At 41.9% G+C, this 16,100-nt stretch overlaps 1 protein-coding gene across 8 annotated transcripts in view; it reads right to left on the reverse strand.

The window, feature by feature from the left end:
* ZNF385B (zinc finger protein 385B) overlaps positions 1-16,100 on the reverse strand; it is a 305,022-nt gene that overhangs the window by 75,152 nt on the left and 213,770 nt on the right. For 6 of the 8 annotated variants that reach the window (XM_073306049.1, XM_073306053.1, XM_073306046.1 and 3 more), the window contains one exon: positions 13,309-13,451. The exons of 1 other annotated variant lie outside the window; for it this stretch is intronic. In XM_073306049.1, coding sequence (XP_073162150.1) covers positions 13,309-13,451 — 143 coding nt within the window. Of the gene's footprint in view, positions 1-13,308; positions 13,452-15,787; positions 15,824-16,100 lie in introns of those variants that run through there. One more of the 8 variants, XM_073306052.1, reaches the window with a different exon arrangement.

The following is a 16,100-nucleotide window of genomic DNA, read 5'->3' on the forward strand; positions in this document are numbered from 1 at the left end:
GGGAGCCAGCCTTACACCCTGCTCTGCTGTGAGAACCCCCACTCCTGGGCTGTTCACGCACAGCCTCTGGCATGAAAGCTGCTCCCACCTACGTGCAAGTGAATGACACTAGCCAAAATCTTCGGTCCCAGAAACAACCCTAGGAACCTCCATTTTGCAGTGTCCAGTAATGCCCACTGGACACTGCAAGCTTATATAAATTCATCAATTTAACAAAGAAATTGATATGTATCAGGCTTGTTCTCCCAAGGGGAGTTTCTGACACACTGCAAACCAAATGCACTGCTTCAGGTAGAATAAACAAACAGATCTATTAACTATAAAGGTAGACTTAAGTGATTATAAGTCAAAGTTTAGCAAGTCAGATTTGGTCAAATGAAATAAAAGCAAAACGCATTCTGAGGTGATCTTTACACTTTCAAATGTCTTTACAAACTTAGATGCTTCTCACTGCAGGCTGGCTAGTTGCTCTTCAGCCAGGATCTCCCCTTTGATCAGTGGTTCAATTGCTTGGTGGTGGTGGGTGTCTGTAGATGTAGGTGGAAGAGAGAGAGCATGGCAAAATGTCTCTCCCTTTTATCATGTCCTTTCTTTCCTCTTGGCTTTGCTCCCCTTCCCCTTCAGGGTCAGGTGAGCATTACCTCATTGCAGTTCCAAACTGTCCAAGGGAGGGGGTGACTCCCTCCAGGATCTAACAGATTCTTTTGTTGCTGCCTGAGCAAGTGTCCATTGTTCCTGTGAGGCTGGGCTGGGTTTGTCCCATCCATGCCCTGACAAGGTGTGAACTCCCTCTCTGTTCTTGGAGAGTTTTTGCATGGGCTTGCTTTAAGCCGTGAGGTTACATTTTCAGCCTCATAACTATATACATAAAATTATAACCTACAACCTTATTATAACATTACTGTAACAATTACTATAACATCACTATAACAACCATGCTCAGTGCATCATGGGCCTTTCAAAGACACCCAACATGACAAACTTTGCATTGGATACCACACAACCATTCTATAAAGATGAACATGGGGTATAGGGTGTCTCCCCGAGGTACAGAGCATCACAAGCTAATTTTAGAAATCTCACATCGGTACCTTCTTTGTATTTTGTCAAATCTGCTGTGAAAGTGTTCTTAAAACGAACATGTGCTGGGTCATCATCTGAGACTTCTATAACATTAAATATATGCAGAATGTGGGTAAAAAAGAGCAGGAGACATACAATTCTTCCCCCCAGGGAGTAGAGTCACAAATTTAATTGACACATTATTTTTTAATGAGCATCATCAGCATGGAAGCATGTCCTCTGGAATGGTGGCCGAAGCATGAAGGGGCATATGAATGTTTAGTATATCTGGCATGTAAATACCTTGCCACGCTGGCTACAAAAGTGCCATGTGAACGCCTGTTCTCACTTTCAGGTGACATTGTAAATAAGAAGCAGGCAGCATTATCTCCCATAAATGTAAACAAACTTGTTTGTCTTTGCAATTGGCAGAATAAGAAGTAGGACTGAGTGGACTTGTAGGCACGAAAGTTTTACAGAGTTTTGTTTTTGAGTGCAGTTATGTAATCAAAAACAAATCTGCATTTGTAAGTTACACTTTCAAGATAAATAAATTGCATTTCTTGAATGAGGTGAACTGAAAAATATTATTTCTTTTGTTTATCATTTTTCAGTGCATATATTTGTAATAAAAAATAATATAAAGTGAGCACTGTGCACTTTGTATTCTGTGTTGTAATTGAAATCAATATTGAAAATGTAGAACAACGTGCAAAAATATTTAATAAATTTCAATTGGTATTCTATTGTTATAAGTGCGATTAATCTTTTTTAATCATGATTAATTTTTTTGAGTTAATCACATGAGTTAACTGTGATTGACAGCCCTAGAAACAATACACTCACTAGAGCTCGTTTTTATAATAGCCACGTTGCAAAATCCCAAATAAAGAGATGAAAGGCAGACCAGGACTGAGTCTAGCACTGGTACACCAGTTGATAGCTGTTATCCACTCCTTGTAATCAACTAAGGGAGCAATGTGCTTTCTTGACTTAAAAATCAATAGTCTTTTGATCAGCAAAACACATTAACCAACATCTTTTGAAGAACTTCTGGTAAAAGTAAAGTGTGGAAGGGAATCAATGAAGGATTTCTTCATGACTAATCAGATCTAACCTGAAACTTAAACAGGACTTGAATTGAGAAGATAAGGACACAAGTCTCAATAGAAAAGTAGAAACTTCTCCTTACCAGCTGCAATTTGTGTGACTGTAACAGGGTCAGCACCTGCCTCACGAATGCCACCTCCTGGTTGATGTGAGTCTGCAATCTCTCTGCTTGGGAATGAGGCAGCACCTCTTCGACATTGGTGAGGCCTCATCTGGAGTACTGTGTCCAGTTTTGGGCCCCACACTTCAAGAAGGATGTGGATAAATTGGAGAGAGTCCAGCGAAGGGCAACAAAAATGATTAGGGGACTGGAACACATGAGTTATGAGGAGAGGCTGAGGGAGCTGGGATTGTTTAGCCTGCAGAAGAGAAGAATGAGGGGGGATTTGATAGCTGCTTTCACCTACCTGAAAGGGGGTTCCAAAGAGGATGGCTCTAGACTGTTCTCAATGGTAGCAGATGACAGAACGAGGAGTAATGGTCTCAAGTTGCAGTGGGGGAGGTTTAGATTGGATATTAGGAAAAACTTTTTCACTAAGAGGGTGGTGAAACACTGGAATGCATTACCTAGGGAGGTGGTAGAATCTCCTTCCTTAGAGGTTTTTAAGGTCAGGCTTGACAAAGCCCTGGCTGGGATGATTTAACTGGGAATTGGTCCTGCTTTGAGCAGGGGGTTGGACTAGATGACCTTCTGGGGTCCCTTCCAACCCTGATATTCTATGATTCTATGAGCACCCGCCTCACAGGAGCACCCCCCTTCTGGTCAGGTGTAAGCCTGCTATTTCTTAGTTCTTGGTTGGAGCAGGCTGGCACTTATTTGCAAGTGCCCTGTTGGCTGATGGTTTCTTCAGCAGGTCTTCAGTGACTCAGCCCTCCAGCTGAGTCACATGCTATCTGCAGATGGAACAAACAACCCACCCCCTTCCAGGGTACACAGTCTTTACATTCGCACCAAGGCTTCCTCCCTAGAGACACTGATCGCCTGTAACAGTCCAACAGGGACTCATCGTGGTACCCTCAGTTGTGGGTGTCCTTTTCAGCCTTTAGCCAGACCAGAAGGGCCCATCATGATACCCTCACTTGGTCTGGCGAGGCTCTGGGCTTAGTCTTTGCTCAGCCCCACAGCTATCCAGGAGATCCTTCTTAGCTCCACTGGTCTTCAGCAACCCTCTCTGGGCACAGTCCTGCCTGAACTGAGCTGTCCATGGTCCTGCTGCTCTTCCAGCCATCCAGGCACCTGGTATTTCCTCTTCCAGCTCCAGGCAGCAACTGACTGCTTTGCCTCTGATGCTTCTTTTTATATGGCCCTTCTGGCCCCAGATTGGCCACTCCAGAAACTCCTCTGATTGCCTGTTTCCCCTGCAGCCACTCTGGCCCACCTTGAGGACTTCTCCTCTGCTCTTTTCTGGGACAGGGTCAGGCAGAGCCAGGAGGCCTCCAGCAAGGGACCTCCAGACCTAGTCCACACCGTCACAGTGACCTTCACTGTCAACCCCCCATAGATTATACATTGTACTCATCCAGTTTGAAAAAGTGTCAGGAGCCTGGATTACCAGGTGCAATGTTCTGGCAGAATAAAAATTCACTCCTGGTTATTTGCATGGAAGAATACACTATAGCTCTGAGTAAGGGGTGGGTAAAGCCACTAGTATAACCAGCATGGATGTAAAGAGAATTCTTTAAGACTTCTTTTCCTATTAGATGGACACACATTGAGAATTTAGATTTTTTCTAAGAGCCTATTGTACAAAAGTTATCATCACTGGAAACTAACATGAGCAAATGGTGCTGCATATGTGGCCACCTTGGTCTAGGTTATATTTTGATAATATGAGCTGTGAGAAGAGTTGTTTTTCTTGCACGGTATTTGCAAAACATCCTTCAATGTTCTAATACCTAAAATATTTATAGCTAACAAACCTCTCTTTTTAAATAGCTTTCTTGTTTCTCTAAACAAGCTTGTACCTCCAATGAAAGGAAAGCACTTCCACCAAAATAAAGACTTCTTGGATTTTCCCTGTGCTGACCTATAAAAGAAATGAACTGCTAAAACATCAAATTGGTTTCAAACATTTTGCAATAATTCACAAAATACTCAGATTTTCTGAGGACTTAATGTGGCTTTTTATTTGCACTAGAGCAAGTGACAGAATTATTGCATACACATAGCATTTTTGTATGAAATTAGGTAGACAGCTAACTGCTCGATTTGTGCACAAAGTTAGAAGCAGGTTTTGAAAATTTGCATCTCAAACCTCAAGTCTATGCATTAGACTATAAAAAGGTTGTCTAAGAGAAAAACATTTAGCTGATTCCCTACTTGTATGGTCCCCTCTTGATAAGTGGACAAAGATTGCTATAGGGGGCCTACCCATTAATTTCCCCTCAAAGAAAGTTCCAGAACTATTGAAACATTTAAACAATTACACACATATGGGGAGATTTCCCTCTAAATATAGTTCAAATTAGGTTAGCTCGGATCTTTCTTGCATTGGCAATAAAATGGATTAGAAGACTTTATAGAGTTTCCCCCCCACATTTCTAGAGTCTATGACTTAACAAAGAGTAGTTCTCTAAAGAGAGTTCTAATAGGAGTTTGCCAACCCACGTGTGTAAGTATATTTACAAGTGGTGCAAGTTTTAACACCTATAGTTATCGTTGTCCCCCAGTTCCTATTATGAGACCCTGTTTTCAGTTGATGATAATTTTGCAAAACTTTAATGGTTTGTCCTGAAATTTTCTTTGTCAGGTGTCTACCTCATGCTCAATTCTTAGAGAAAGCTTCAGCAAAAATGATTCAACTATTTCCAAGAACAAGATAAGGGGAAAACACATTATTTTGCCCAGGTTAGCAATTTGGTTGTAAGTATTTTGCTGTGATGCATGGACTTAAAATTTGGCAGGGAGATCACCCTGATGTCAGGGATATGCCTTTTGCCATGCCCATGAAAAACTGCCCAAAAGTGGCTCTTGAAAAAAATCTCAGTTCTTACATGCTCAGTAGAGACTTGCTAGTTTTGCTGCTAAATTCTTTGAAGAGTATTTGTAGTAAGTATACTCGAGCTCCTACATGCTGAGCAGGACTTTCCCTGCAATTGTTACTCTAAGCCACTGTTGTGCTCAACTGAAAACAGGGAGACTGTCTTTCCTGTGCCTAACCTGCTGGCATCTAAGCAGTGACCAGAAGGAGGAAGTAGCTTGACTTAGCATACAGAAAGGCGAGGACACAGGGAAAGAGGTTGTGGAAGCTTGAGGTCAGGAAGAAGCACATAGGGAGGGGGAGGATAGGGAGGTAGGGGGCAGGTGGACAGAGACAAGCTTACTGCAGGACAGTGGCAGAAGTGTCCATTACTACTAGAGCGCATTTCCCTACGGAACCTGGAATTGAATCTAGGAATCCTGAGTCTCTACTTCTCTTTGCTGTCAGCAGATAGCTGTGAAACCCATTGGCAAAGTGTCTGGTTCACATAAAACATAACAGCCTGATCTCCGTTCACTATTTTAACTGTGTTCCAGCATTGCCAACTCTCATGATTTTATTGCAAGTCTTCCAATATCTGGTGTTTTTCATAAAGTCCCACCTCTTGGAGTCAGACAGACTCTCAGCTTTCATTTACCCCCTCAGCCCCTCCCCATCATTTATACCCCTCTTAATTTTGGATAAAATTGGGGAACAGTGAACCATAATGGCACAAAAACCATATAAAAAGTCCAAAAATCTACTATTTTGTTGTCTCTTGATTTTTGGGAGCTGACTATTGATTTTTTTTTAACCCTGTGGTTGACAATGCTGCTATTCTGTCTTCTTGCCTATTGATTTGTTCTGTGGTAAATTACTATGTGGCAATCAGGGACTACTGGTGCCCTCTGCATTGACTGTACTTAGTGCAATAGTGTGTCTGTGTGTGGGGGGAGGAGGGGGAGAGGGTACAAGAAAACTGAGATTTTCATGACTCCAAGACCTGGGCTTTAAGAAAAACACCAAATATTGGAAGACTTGCAATAAAACCCTGAGAGCTGGCAATGCTGGAACACACAGTAACACATTTTGGACTTGCTGCTGAGAGCCACAGGAGCTACACGCTCATTTTTACCCAGCATCACTCCCTCTTTTGAGGTTGTACTGGTATATTACAGTCCCTTCCCCAGGTAAGTGTGGAAGCATGGCAGCAGCATGCCTGGGGAAGCTCCCTGATGCAGCTCGCCATTGGTTCTCAGGCAGCTTATAAACTCTTTGTTATTGGTTTTCCTTGTGGGCACATCATGGGGAGCTTGTTCAATCAGCTGCTTTGATAGGGTAGATAGGGCTTTGGGGGCGGCTCTTCCCAGACCCAAGCTGCTCTCTGGGGTAGTACGTTGGGGTGTGTGTGTGGGGGGGAAGAGAATACCCACCAGCTTCCTCAGAGCCACCGTCAGTCAGCCCAGCACTTCAGATAAGGGAGGTTCAAAGCAGCTGGGCAGGTTACATTGGGCAGAGATAAAGAAGGGAGGATGTACTGGCCTACTCTTTTCTTATGAGAACTGGAGGAGGCTGCTCTTGCTCCAGGGCTGTTCCTGATCTCTACGGTGCTGCTGCTGCTGCTGCTGTGGGTGCTGAGCTCCTGCATGTTCTGGAACTGTAACAGACACCCCCATTCACACACCCCCCCCCCAGTATTTCTTAAGTAGCTGCAATTCAGCCCCTGTTGGGGAAAGGACAGGCTTCTCCTGAGGCAGCTCTGAAGGGGAGAGGCAGCTCACTGGGGGCTGTCCTGCTAGGCCCCCATCTTGAACCTGCTCATCACAGGACTCCCTACAGGAGAAAAAGCTGATCCGTGGGGAAGGAGAAGAGAGGGCAACGGAGGAGCAGAAAACAAAAATATAAGGAACAAAAACTGAAAAGGAGAAACAGGAAGAGCAATGAACTCTCCTCCCACTGGTTACCCTGGATATAGTCATGTCTGACAAAGTGGGGTTATCCTCTTCTTACGTTGTATGTGAGTCTTACTGTTTTGCATGAATACTGTGTGTGCCTCAGTTTCCCTGTGTCTTGCACCAGTGCCTAGGTGGTGGGGATAAGGGTGTGTGACTTTTGCTGTGACCCTCGGAGGTCGCTGAGGCTGCTCCAGCTGGCTGCATGTAAGCTATGGATGGTGCTCTTCGGAACTTGAGTACCAGGAGGGGGATGCAACCAGGTGACACTTTGCCCGGGAAAGTGAGACAAAGACTGGAAGAGGAGCAATTGGCGTGTCGGAGGTGAGGCAGCAGGGTCAAGTTTAGTCTGCTATGGGGGAGTCAAGAAGAGGGAGGAGGGGAGTCCAGGGCATGTGGGCCAAGACTTGGCTGCAAGTCACTGATTTCTGTGCTAACAAGTTCTGTTCTACCCTGTGTTCCTGTCCACTAATAAACCTTCTGTTTTACACATGGCTGAGAGTCATGGCTGACCGCGGAGTTGAGGTGCAGGGCCCTTTGGCTTCCCCAGGAGCCCCGCCTAGGCGGACTCGTTGCAGGAAGCGCATGGTGTGAAAAGGGATGCTGAATGCTCCGAGATCAGATCCAGGAATGCCGAAGCTGTGTAAGCTTCTTGCCCTGGAGACAGTGTGCTCAGAGAGAGGAGGCACGCTATACCAGAGTCCTGACTGGCTTCATACAGAGCAGTTTCAGACAGGGCCGGCTCCAGGCATAAGCGACGGAAGCAGGTGCCTGGGTCGGCCAATAGAAAGCAGCGGCACTCTGTCAGTTATTGGGGCGGCACGTCTGGGTCTTCAGCGGCAAGTCCTTCGTTCCCTCCCTTCCACTTTGGCGGCAGCTCAATAGGTTTTTTTTCTTTTGGTTTTTTTTTTTCGCCGCTTCGGGTGGCAAAAAAGCTGGAGCCAGACCTGGTTCCAGAGCATCAACCTTGTGACTCCATGACATCGTGTCTGGAGTGAGTGACCCTGAGCTGCCTGCCCAGGACTAGAGCAGAGGCAGTGGCTTCTGACAGTAAGTTACCAGGCAGCTTTTCCCTCCCAGCATCCTGGCTCACCTGGACTGATAGCTCTGGATGCCTGTCAAGTTTGTGAGAAGGGACCCATACATGAGTACAAAATCAGCTTATGTGCCCTGCTTGAAGAGGAATAGGCATTGCAGCAATAACTAGACCACGGTAACCTCTGAGTTTTCCAAAACGTGAAGGTGTGAGTTGGCATTTAGAAATCAATCAGGATCTAGTTAGATGTGGAATATTTCACTAATATGAAAACTGCCGCTGAGATAATAATGCTTGATTATCCCCGAGGCCAAAGCAAACTCAGAAGGAAAGCATACCAATTGCTGATTATTTTCTATTATGATACTCAGAAACTGCTTGATATTGCTTTTGCACAGTAAAAGAATGACTGTTCGCTTGTATTATTTTGAAAAAATGTACATCATAGAGTGCTGCTCTCTTCCAAATCCACTCTTCTGAGGAGATAGTAGAAACCTTCTAGTCTTTTGGAAAATGTACACCTCTCATTGTAGATGGTACAGCTAGCAACAAGATCGGTTACTCAACACTTTCTAATAAAAGACCCTATTTTCAGTTGCTTGTCAGTAGAGCTGGTTGAAATTCACTTTCTGCAAAACCAAAATTTTCTGTGGTAAAAGTGCAATTTCTAAGAATGAAATTTTATTGTATAACAGAAATTCTATTTCCCAGCTAGTTATAACCTTGTGCATATGCATTATGCTACACTTTTTACTACCTTATCACAAACTGTTTTTTCTGCAAGACCACCACCTCATTCAGTAGGCAGAATGGATGGTTATCAGGCAATTAATCATAGCTGTGTGCTGAAAGAAGCTGTGGTCTGTAGGATCCTTGCCTTATTTGTTGCAGGAGCTAGAAGTTGTGTGGTAAATGAGGCAGTGATTATATAATTAAAGACTCCATCGTAATGCATATGCCTAAGGGTCCAAATTAAAGTTACACAGGCATCCTTAATTATGACATTTCCTAAGTTTTGAGTGCTTGTCTTTGCAACCTTAATGCTTTTATTTTACTTTTTTTTTAATGTAATAATACATTTCCTCCAGAGATAACTTCAGCTGACATGCTTGTAGGTGATGGGTGATCTATCCTATTGTTTTAACAATAGATGTCTAAAAACATACCTGTCTAGAATCAATTACTTAACCATTTTTGGAAGGTTTTAATAATTTCTAAACATACAATTTTTTGAAGGCTAAAAATGAACTCAGATTAATAAGCACATTTTTGTACAGTATGTTACCTGTAAATGGGGTATACAACTCATAAAATGCCATATCTTACATACAAAGGGCTAGATCCTCAGATCCATGTGTCAATTTACACCAGCTGAGGATCCAGCCCAAGTTGTACATATAGTGTTCTGCTATGGATGAGTTAGAGCTGTGCAGGACGGGGAAGATCAGTCGCTGAGCAGAAGTCTTTGAAGGCATTATTTCTATTCATCAGAAGGGCAAACAATATTGGAAGGCTGATTGGGGAAGTGCGCTTGAGGTGACAGTTGCTACACTTCTGTTAAAGGGGTACTTTGCAACCAAGGGCCAGTTCCTGGCAGGGCCACGCCTACTCTGACACTTTCCATGCCACTTTGCCCTGACACGTATTTGCTGGCCCTGTTAGTGCTGTCTGCATTGGCTGGCTTCCCCCTTAGCACCCTGAACAGCGGCAACCAAACTAAGGCTCCTCCTTACATAAATATCATGGGAGGGGGATCCGTCCACTTTTGTCCCCCATCTACTGCACCCACACAGGAAGGCAGCAATTCATTTTCAATTACATTTTAAATATAAGGCCAATGGTGGGCTGAATTTACCCCCTCATAGATAGAATATACAAGTAATTAAAATCCAGAGCCATCACATATTCTAAAGCTTTTTATTGAGCCACACAAACAATTCACTCAGGAAAATAAACACACCTGGGGTAAGGCATCTTTTAAAAAAACAAAAACAAAACCAAATCAGTGCAAAGAATGTATATTACACTTAAAAATAACCCATGCAGGCAGAGAAACAACTAATCAGAAAACAGCATATTTTAGCAAATGAAGTGAGAATACTTATGTTACATCTGTAGTATCACAGATGTTTTCAGTATTAAAAACTGTCAAGATTAACTATTTACAAATGGATCTAATCTGGTTTTATATATACTTCCATAAATAAAGGAGAGAATTCTTCTGGAAATACCATGCTCTTCAGGAAATAACGTGCTCTCTCGGGGATGTTCCTTTTAAGACATTTTCCATTTACTACCATTTATCATTATTCTATTTTCTTGCCCTGATACTTGCTGCATCATCAAATGTAAAGCAGAAGCTCTTTTCTTGTTGCGTCATTACAATTAACAAGCCAGAAATTATCTCCACCTATGTCAAGTAACAGGAAACATTTAGTGAACTGGCAGTTCAATACAAACAGAGACAAGTATATCCCAAGATGTTTCATTTTCAGGAGTTCTTTTCCAACTCTCAAAAAGGTATGAAAACATAAATGAAGGCCCTGATCCAGCCTTTGGATCTATCCCATCAAAGTTAATTGGACTTCACAGTGGTTAATGTGAGATCGGGGCCTAAATTTTTTGTAATTACTCTCATGGGTGAAATCTGTAGGTTTCTAGGTCTGGAAACTCACAGGGTCCTACAATATCTAATACATACTGTTAATCCATGATGTGCTACTGGCACTTGGGAAGATGATGCAAAGCCCTTTTAATTGTATGGCTTCCTTCAGGCCCAGACATAGGTGACCTAGATCTTACATACATTATGTCTTCATTTAGGTTCACTTTTGTCAACCTAAATTTTGCAATGTTTGCGTGTGGTCAGATTTCACATACACCCTCTCTCTCACCCCGCGCTACAGACCATTTGCTCAGGCTTACAATGAAAGAGAAAAATAACAGGGTTTGGTCCTAAAGCCACCACTCATGTTATCATGATGTAAAATATATATTTGCAGTGCATATGTTTAGTTAATAAGAATGAACTCAAGACAGTCAGGGATCATTGTGCCCATTAGCAGATGACGATGCCCATCATAAAAAGCGATTAAGGAAATAAACACTAGGGGAGGAGGGGGAAATTCTTGTGAATTAAAAAGGGAGTAAAAGTAAACTACTGCTTCTCAGAGAATGCAGGTTAAAACGTGGTGTGTCTGTGCCTTTTCCAGTGCTATTTAATATAGTTATCAGTGATTTCAAGGGAGAAAGTAGACAGTAAGTAGTTGAAGTTTTGCTCTTTTGGTTACTAAATACCACAGAAAACTGTGAGTGGCTCCAGGTGGGTTTAAAAACTGGATGGGGGACGAGGCAGATGGAAGTTAGCTTGGGTAAGTATAAAGAAATATGCGTAGGCAAAAACAGTCTACATGTCCAGTCTACATGACTGGCCTCCAGATACTACTGCAATTTAAATGGTCAATAATAATAGCAATAAATAATGCATACTGATAGGCTTGACATTTGCAGGATCCTCAGAGAAAAAGTTTATTTAAAGAGCCTGGCTAATGTACAGCAGCATTAAACAAAGACGACGCTTAAGTACCTTAGAACAGAACATAATCACAATGATCGTATATTGGAGAATGGTATGCCCTCATTTGCAGTACCATTTTTGGTTTTGGCTCCCTCATACCGTAAGCACATCTGGAATGCTTTTTTGCATATGCACATATACATACTCCCCCATATATATCTTATGTATTGTGTGTATATGTATATATACACATACACTATATACATTTTATATACATTGTATATACACTATATACATTTTATGTGTGTATTTTGCAATGAATACATTAATATTCAAAATGGCTTATAATGGCCTTTGAAAGAAGTTGCTGGTATACTACTCCATAATCACCCTCCAGCACTATGTACCATAACACAAGACCTCTCTGCAGAATATATTTACAAGTCATGAGGAAAAATCCTCTTGCTGTTTTCACGTCATACAGAAGATAAGTTTGCAAAAGGAAACATTTGGCAGTGGTTCAAATAAGCACTGTCTGGTGGTGCTGATAATGCAATTTTTTTCCTATGATGCTGTACAATTCATGTAATCCTTATGAATGAACAAAATATATTTACTGACTGGACAGAATTTATTCACACAATGACCTGAACCATTCTCCTTTCTGTCGCTATTAACTTGTTATTTACAGACTGATTCCCTGAACATGGAAAAAAACAAGCTCAGCAAACATGCAAAATATTAGTTTTAAGTTGTATGCAATAAGCATATGGGGATAATTTAATGAACTGTAAAGGATATTAACAATAGGGATTTTAATAATATTTAGAATCTATTAATGGGGCAATTAAGGAAGTAAGAGCAATTAAAAATAAAGATTAGACTTTAAAAACAAATTTTTTACTCTGAAAAAAATATAGGGCAGCAGCTTTGTCAATGATTTAACTGCATGTTGCAGTCATTTTACAGCAAATGCATTGCAAAAATAGAGGTGTAATTTTTCAGAAGAAAAACACAGTAAACAGAAAATGAATCAAAAGTAAATATGAGTTAATAAGAAATTGTTTTTCACCCTGGCTGATTAGATATCAATTTCAGTTTCACATCTCTTCATTCAATGATAGGCTAGACATTCAGTTAGTGAAAGTCTGAGTAACTCCATTGGTTACAATGGTTTTAGGCTGATTTATATCAGCTGAAGGCCTTGCCTATTATCTTTAATATGAAAAAGATTTTTGTTTTCAAAATCATCTTTGATCTTTCTATTTCCTATGTATATTGGTCTTTCTATTTCATAGTATATGCATGCACGTGCACGCACACACACACACACTCACACAAGACACTATTGCTTGCTAACTGTACATTGTGTTGTTCTTTTTACATGCCAACCACATCTCCAGAAGAAAACAGTCTGTATTTGTTGGATCCTCAACAGGAACCATGCAACAGGATGGTCTAAAAGGGAAGGTATATAACAAGTGAACACTGGATTTCATTCTGTCCTGTTCCCTATGTGAGAAATTAGCTATTGTAAGAGTTGAAAAGGGTTATCTAACGTTTGATGTAACCAATACATAGAGTTGTAAGACAGGCTTCATGTACTGATTATTAGCATCTGCAGAGAAAGCAGGAGGAGGGGGCTAATAACGTGAACACAAATTTACTTACTGTGTTAAAATTTGGGAAGAGTCCAACAGCAGAACTACTGTCCACAGGAAAGGACACAAAGGGCTTGATATCCAGTGAAGGCTGCATCATCAGAGTCGGTGTGCGCACAAGGGCAGGAAGTGTAGTAGTATGGCATGCACTGCCTGCCAACAACAAACCAAAAACAGGAATTCATCACTCCCTCATAGACAAAAATGCCCTTTCTTTAGGCACATACACTCTGTAAAGGTAGAGAAAAATCACCTCTGGCTAACAACCTGTAAGAAATAAACATCATACACCTTTGATAAAGTGGTTCAGTAGGAGTTAATACAATTAAAAGATGCCTACTTCTTCACATTCTGGATGAGGCAGAACACTTCCCCATGCCCAGAGCTGCTCAGATTCTGAAGAGGAGACATATGGTGCATAAATCACATTGGACAGGCAGAATAAAAACACTTCTAAGGCTCAAAAATTCTGATGAGCCAGAAAGGCAGGGCTGAGCACCTATTACAAACAGATACTTTTGCAATTCAGGGTTGCCTATGAGATTAGTGAGAGTGGACATTTATGCAAGCTGGGATACAGAGGTATTTTTTAATGTGAGTTGTGCATTCATTTTTCTCCCTTATAATGGCATCTGTAATCTGCTTAATGCTGGAAAAGTATGATTCAAAGACTTTTTAAAAAAACTAAGAAAAGGCCTACTGATTAAAAATGCAAGAAATCAAGAAATAAGTAGTAAGTCCATAACACATGTTTATACTAAATAACCATACGGCACAAAAATAAACCCAATTTTCTACCTTCCCTCAACATCACTCTCCAACAATATTTTCTTAATTTAACCCTACATCTTTCTTTCCAAACTAAGGCTTTCCAAATTTTTAGTTCATAGGAACCCATTTTATAAATACACACAGACAAAATGTGGCCTCAAACAAGTAGAATCTTTCCTAATTAATGACTGACTGTCTAAAACTGAACAGATTAATATTTAATACAAGAGCAGGCCTATATCCTTTCTTTCTGCATAGCTCCTGACTCTCTCATCTCACAGGGGGAGGGGAACAAGGGGGTATGCACCAACAGAAAGTATAGGTGGTTTGTACATCTAATGGTACAGGTGTCCCAATATCCACAAAGAAATTTCTTGTCAGTTTTCTGCAGAGGGTCATGCTCTCCCTCTTCGCAAAATGGTTCACAGCAAAGCCACATTGTTGCTGCCTCCCTGGCTGTACACTTCCCTTCCCCTCACCCTCTCCTCACCCTCTGAGGGCAGGAGAAGGCAACTCTCGGTCTAATCTCTGGCTGGATTTTCCAGTGGGAATTCTGTAGATTTGCTAGGGAGCTTATGTCACCAAAGCTGTCTCTTTGTCCCCCTGCTCCCTTCCCTTGCTTTTCTTCTGAAACAGAGAGCATTAACACCCCAGATTAGACATTTTTTCATTATATACCTTACTTTAAAAATGTTATTTCTGGAGCTCCAAATGCAGATCTGTAACAACTGGATTTACATTCTGCTATTTGGGGTTGCAAAATATTCTTCAATTAATGTATCAAGTGACTTCTAGATACTGTAAATTAAACATTTAACACAAACAATGCACTGCCCTTCAACCCTTCCAAGGCCTTCCACTCAATTGATTCCCTACCCACCAATCCTCCTCCTCAGGGCTGCCAATCCAGTCTGTGCCCAAACCCACTCTTTTCCCCCCTGAAGCTGCCCAACTATCATCTATGCTGCACACCCCCTGCAGCCTCTCAGCTCATCAGGTAAATTAATCAAAAGTATCCCACCCCTCCCTGCAATCCTATTGATCACATCCTCAGCTCCACATATATCTCTAATCAAGCAACTGATCCTCTAACATCAGCAATCCATCCTCTTCCCCACAACCACTCAATGGATCCTTTTACCACACAGCCCCAGTCAATTCATCCATTGCTCTGCAATCACCGCAGCCAGTTGATCATCTGCCTTCTCCTCCTACTAGCTTCCCTTGTCCCCATCTAATAGATTCTTTGCCTCTCCATTAATACTGCTCCTACCACTAGCCCTCCAGTTACCTTCTTCCTCCTTTCCCCAATGGCTAATCAGTGATGGGGAGGAGAGCAGTCCTGTGTTAGATGTTTCTCTGGTCCCAAGGAGAGTGAGTAGTGTACGCTGCTCCCCATGCAGGGTCCCTGGGCCTTTTAGAATGAGGTAGGAAGTAGACTGTGGAGCAACAAGTGCAACTCTCTCTTCCTCATCAAACCTCACCACTCACCCACACCCATCTGAGAGATGCCAGGCAGTCTGTAGGGCCTTGCTAAGTAGATCTGTCCCAGTGCATTTGGAATCTGTGTGTGGGTCACTGAGTGAAACTTCATTCAGAAAAGGCAATGCATTTGTTCCCTCTTCTTTTGATCTCACAACCATAGGTTCATAGACACCATTTAAAATCCATTCTACTATATCTGAGAATCAGATTGAATGTTGTGATGCTGTGGTTACCTGGGTTGATTAGATAGTCTACCATCCAAGACAGGTCCTTTGTAGATACTACTGAATAGGAGAGGGTAAATATATTAGTTTCAGCCACTGCATAAGAATGTAATGTTATAGTCTATTAGATTAATTACAGACCACAATCCTCCCCAATTCATGCATTGGTAAATCCTGGGGTCACAGAAGGGATGGACACAATATTGCAGCAGTGCCCCACCAGGCTGGTTACATTCCTTCTTGAGAGGAAGATTGATCCTGATAAAATTATCCTACATTTTCTCCTTTCCCAACCCCATCACTTGCAAAATTTAAAATACTG

This window comes from Lepidochelys kempii, chromosome 11, assembly GCF_965140265.1.
Source record: "Lepidochelys kempii isolate rLepKem1 chromosome 11, rLepKem1.hap2, whole genome shotgun sequence".
Taxonomy (NCBI): Eukaryota; Metazoa; Chordata; order Testudines; family Cheloniidae; genus Lepidochelys; species Lepidochelys kempii.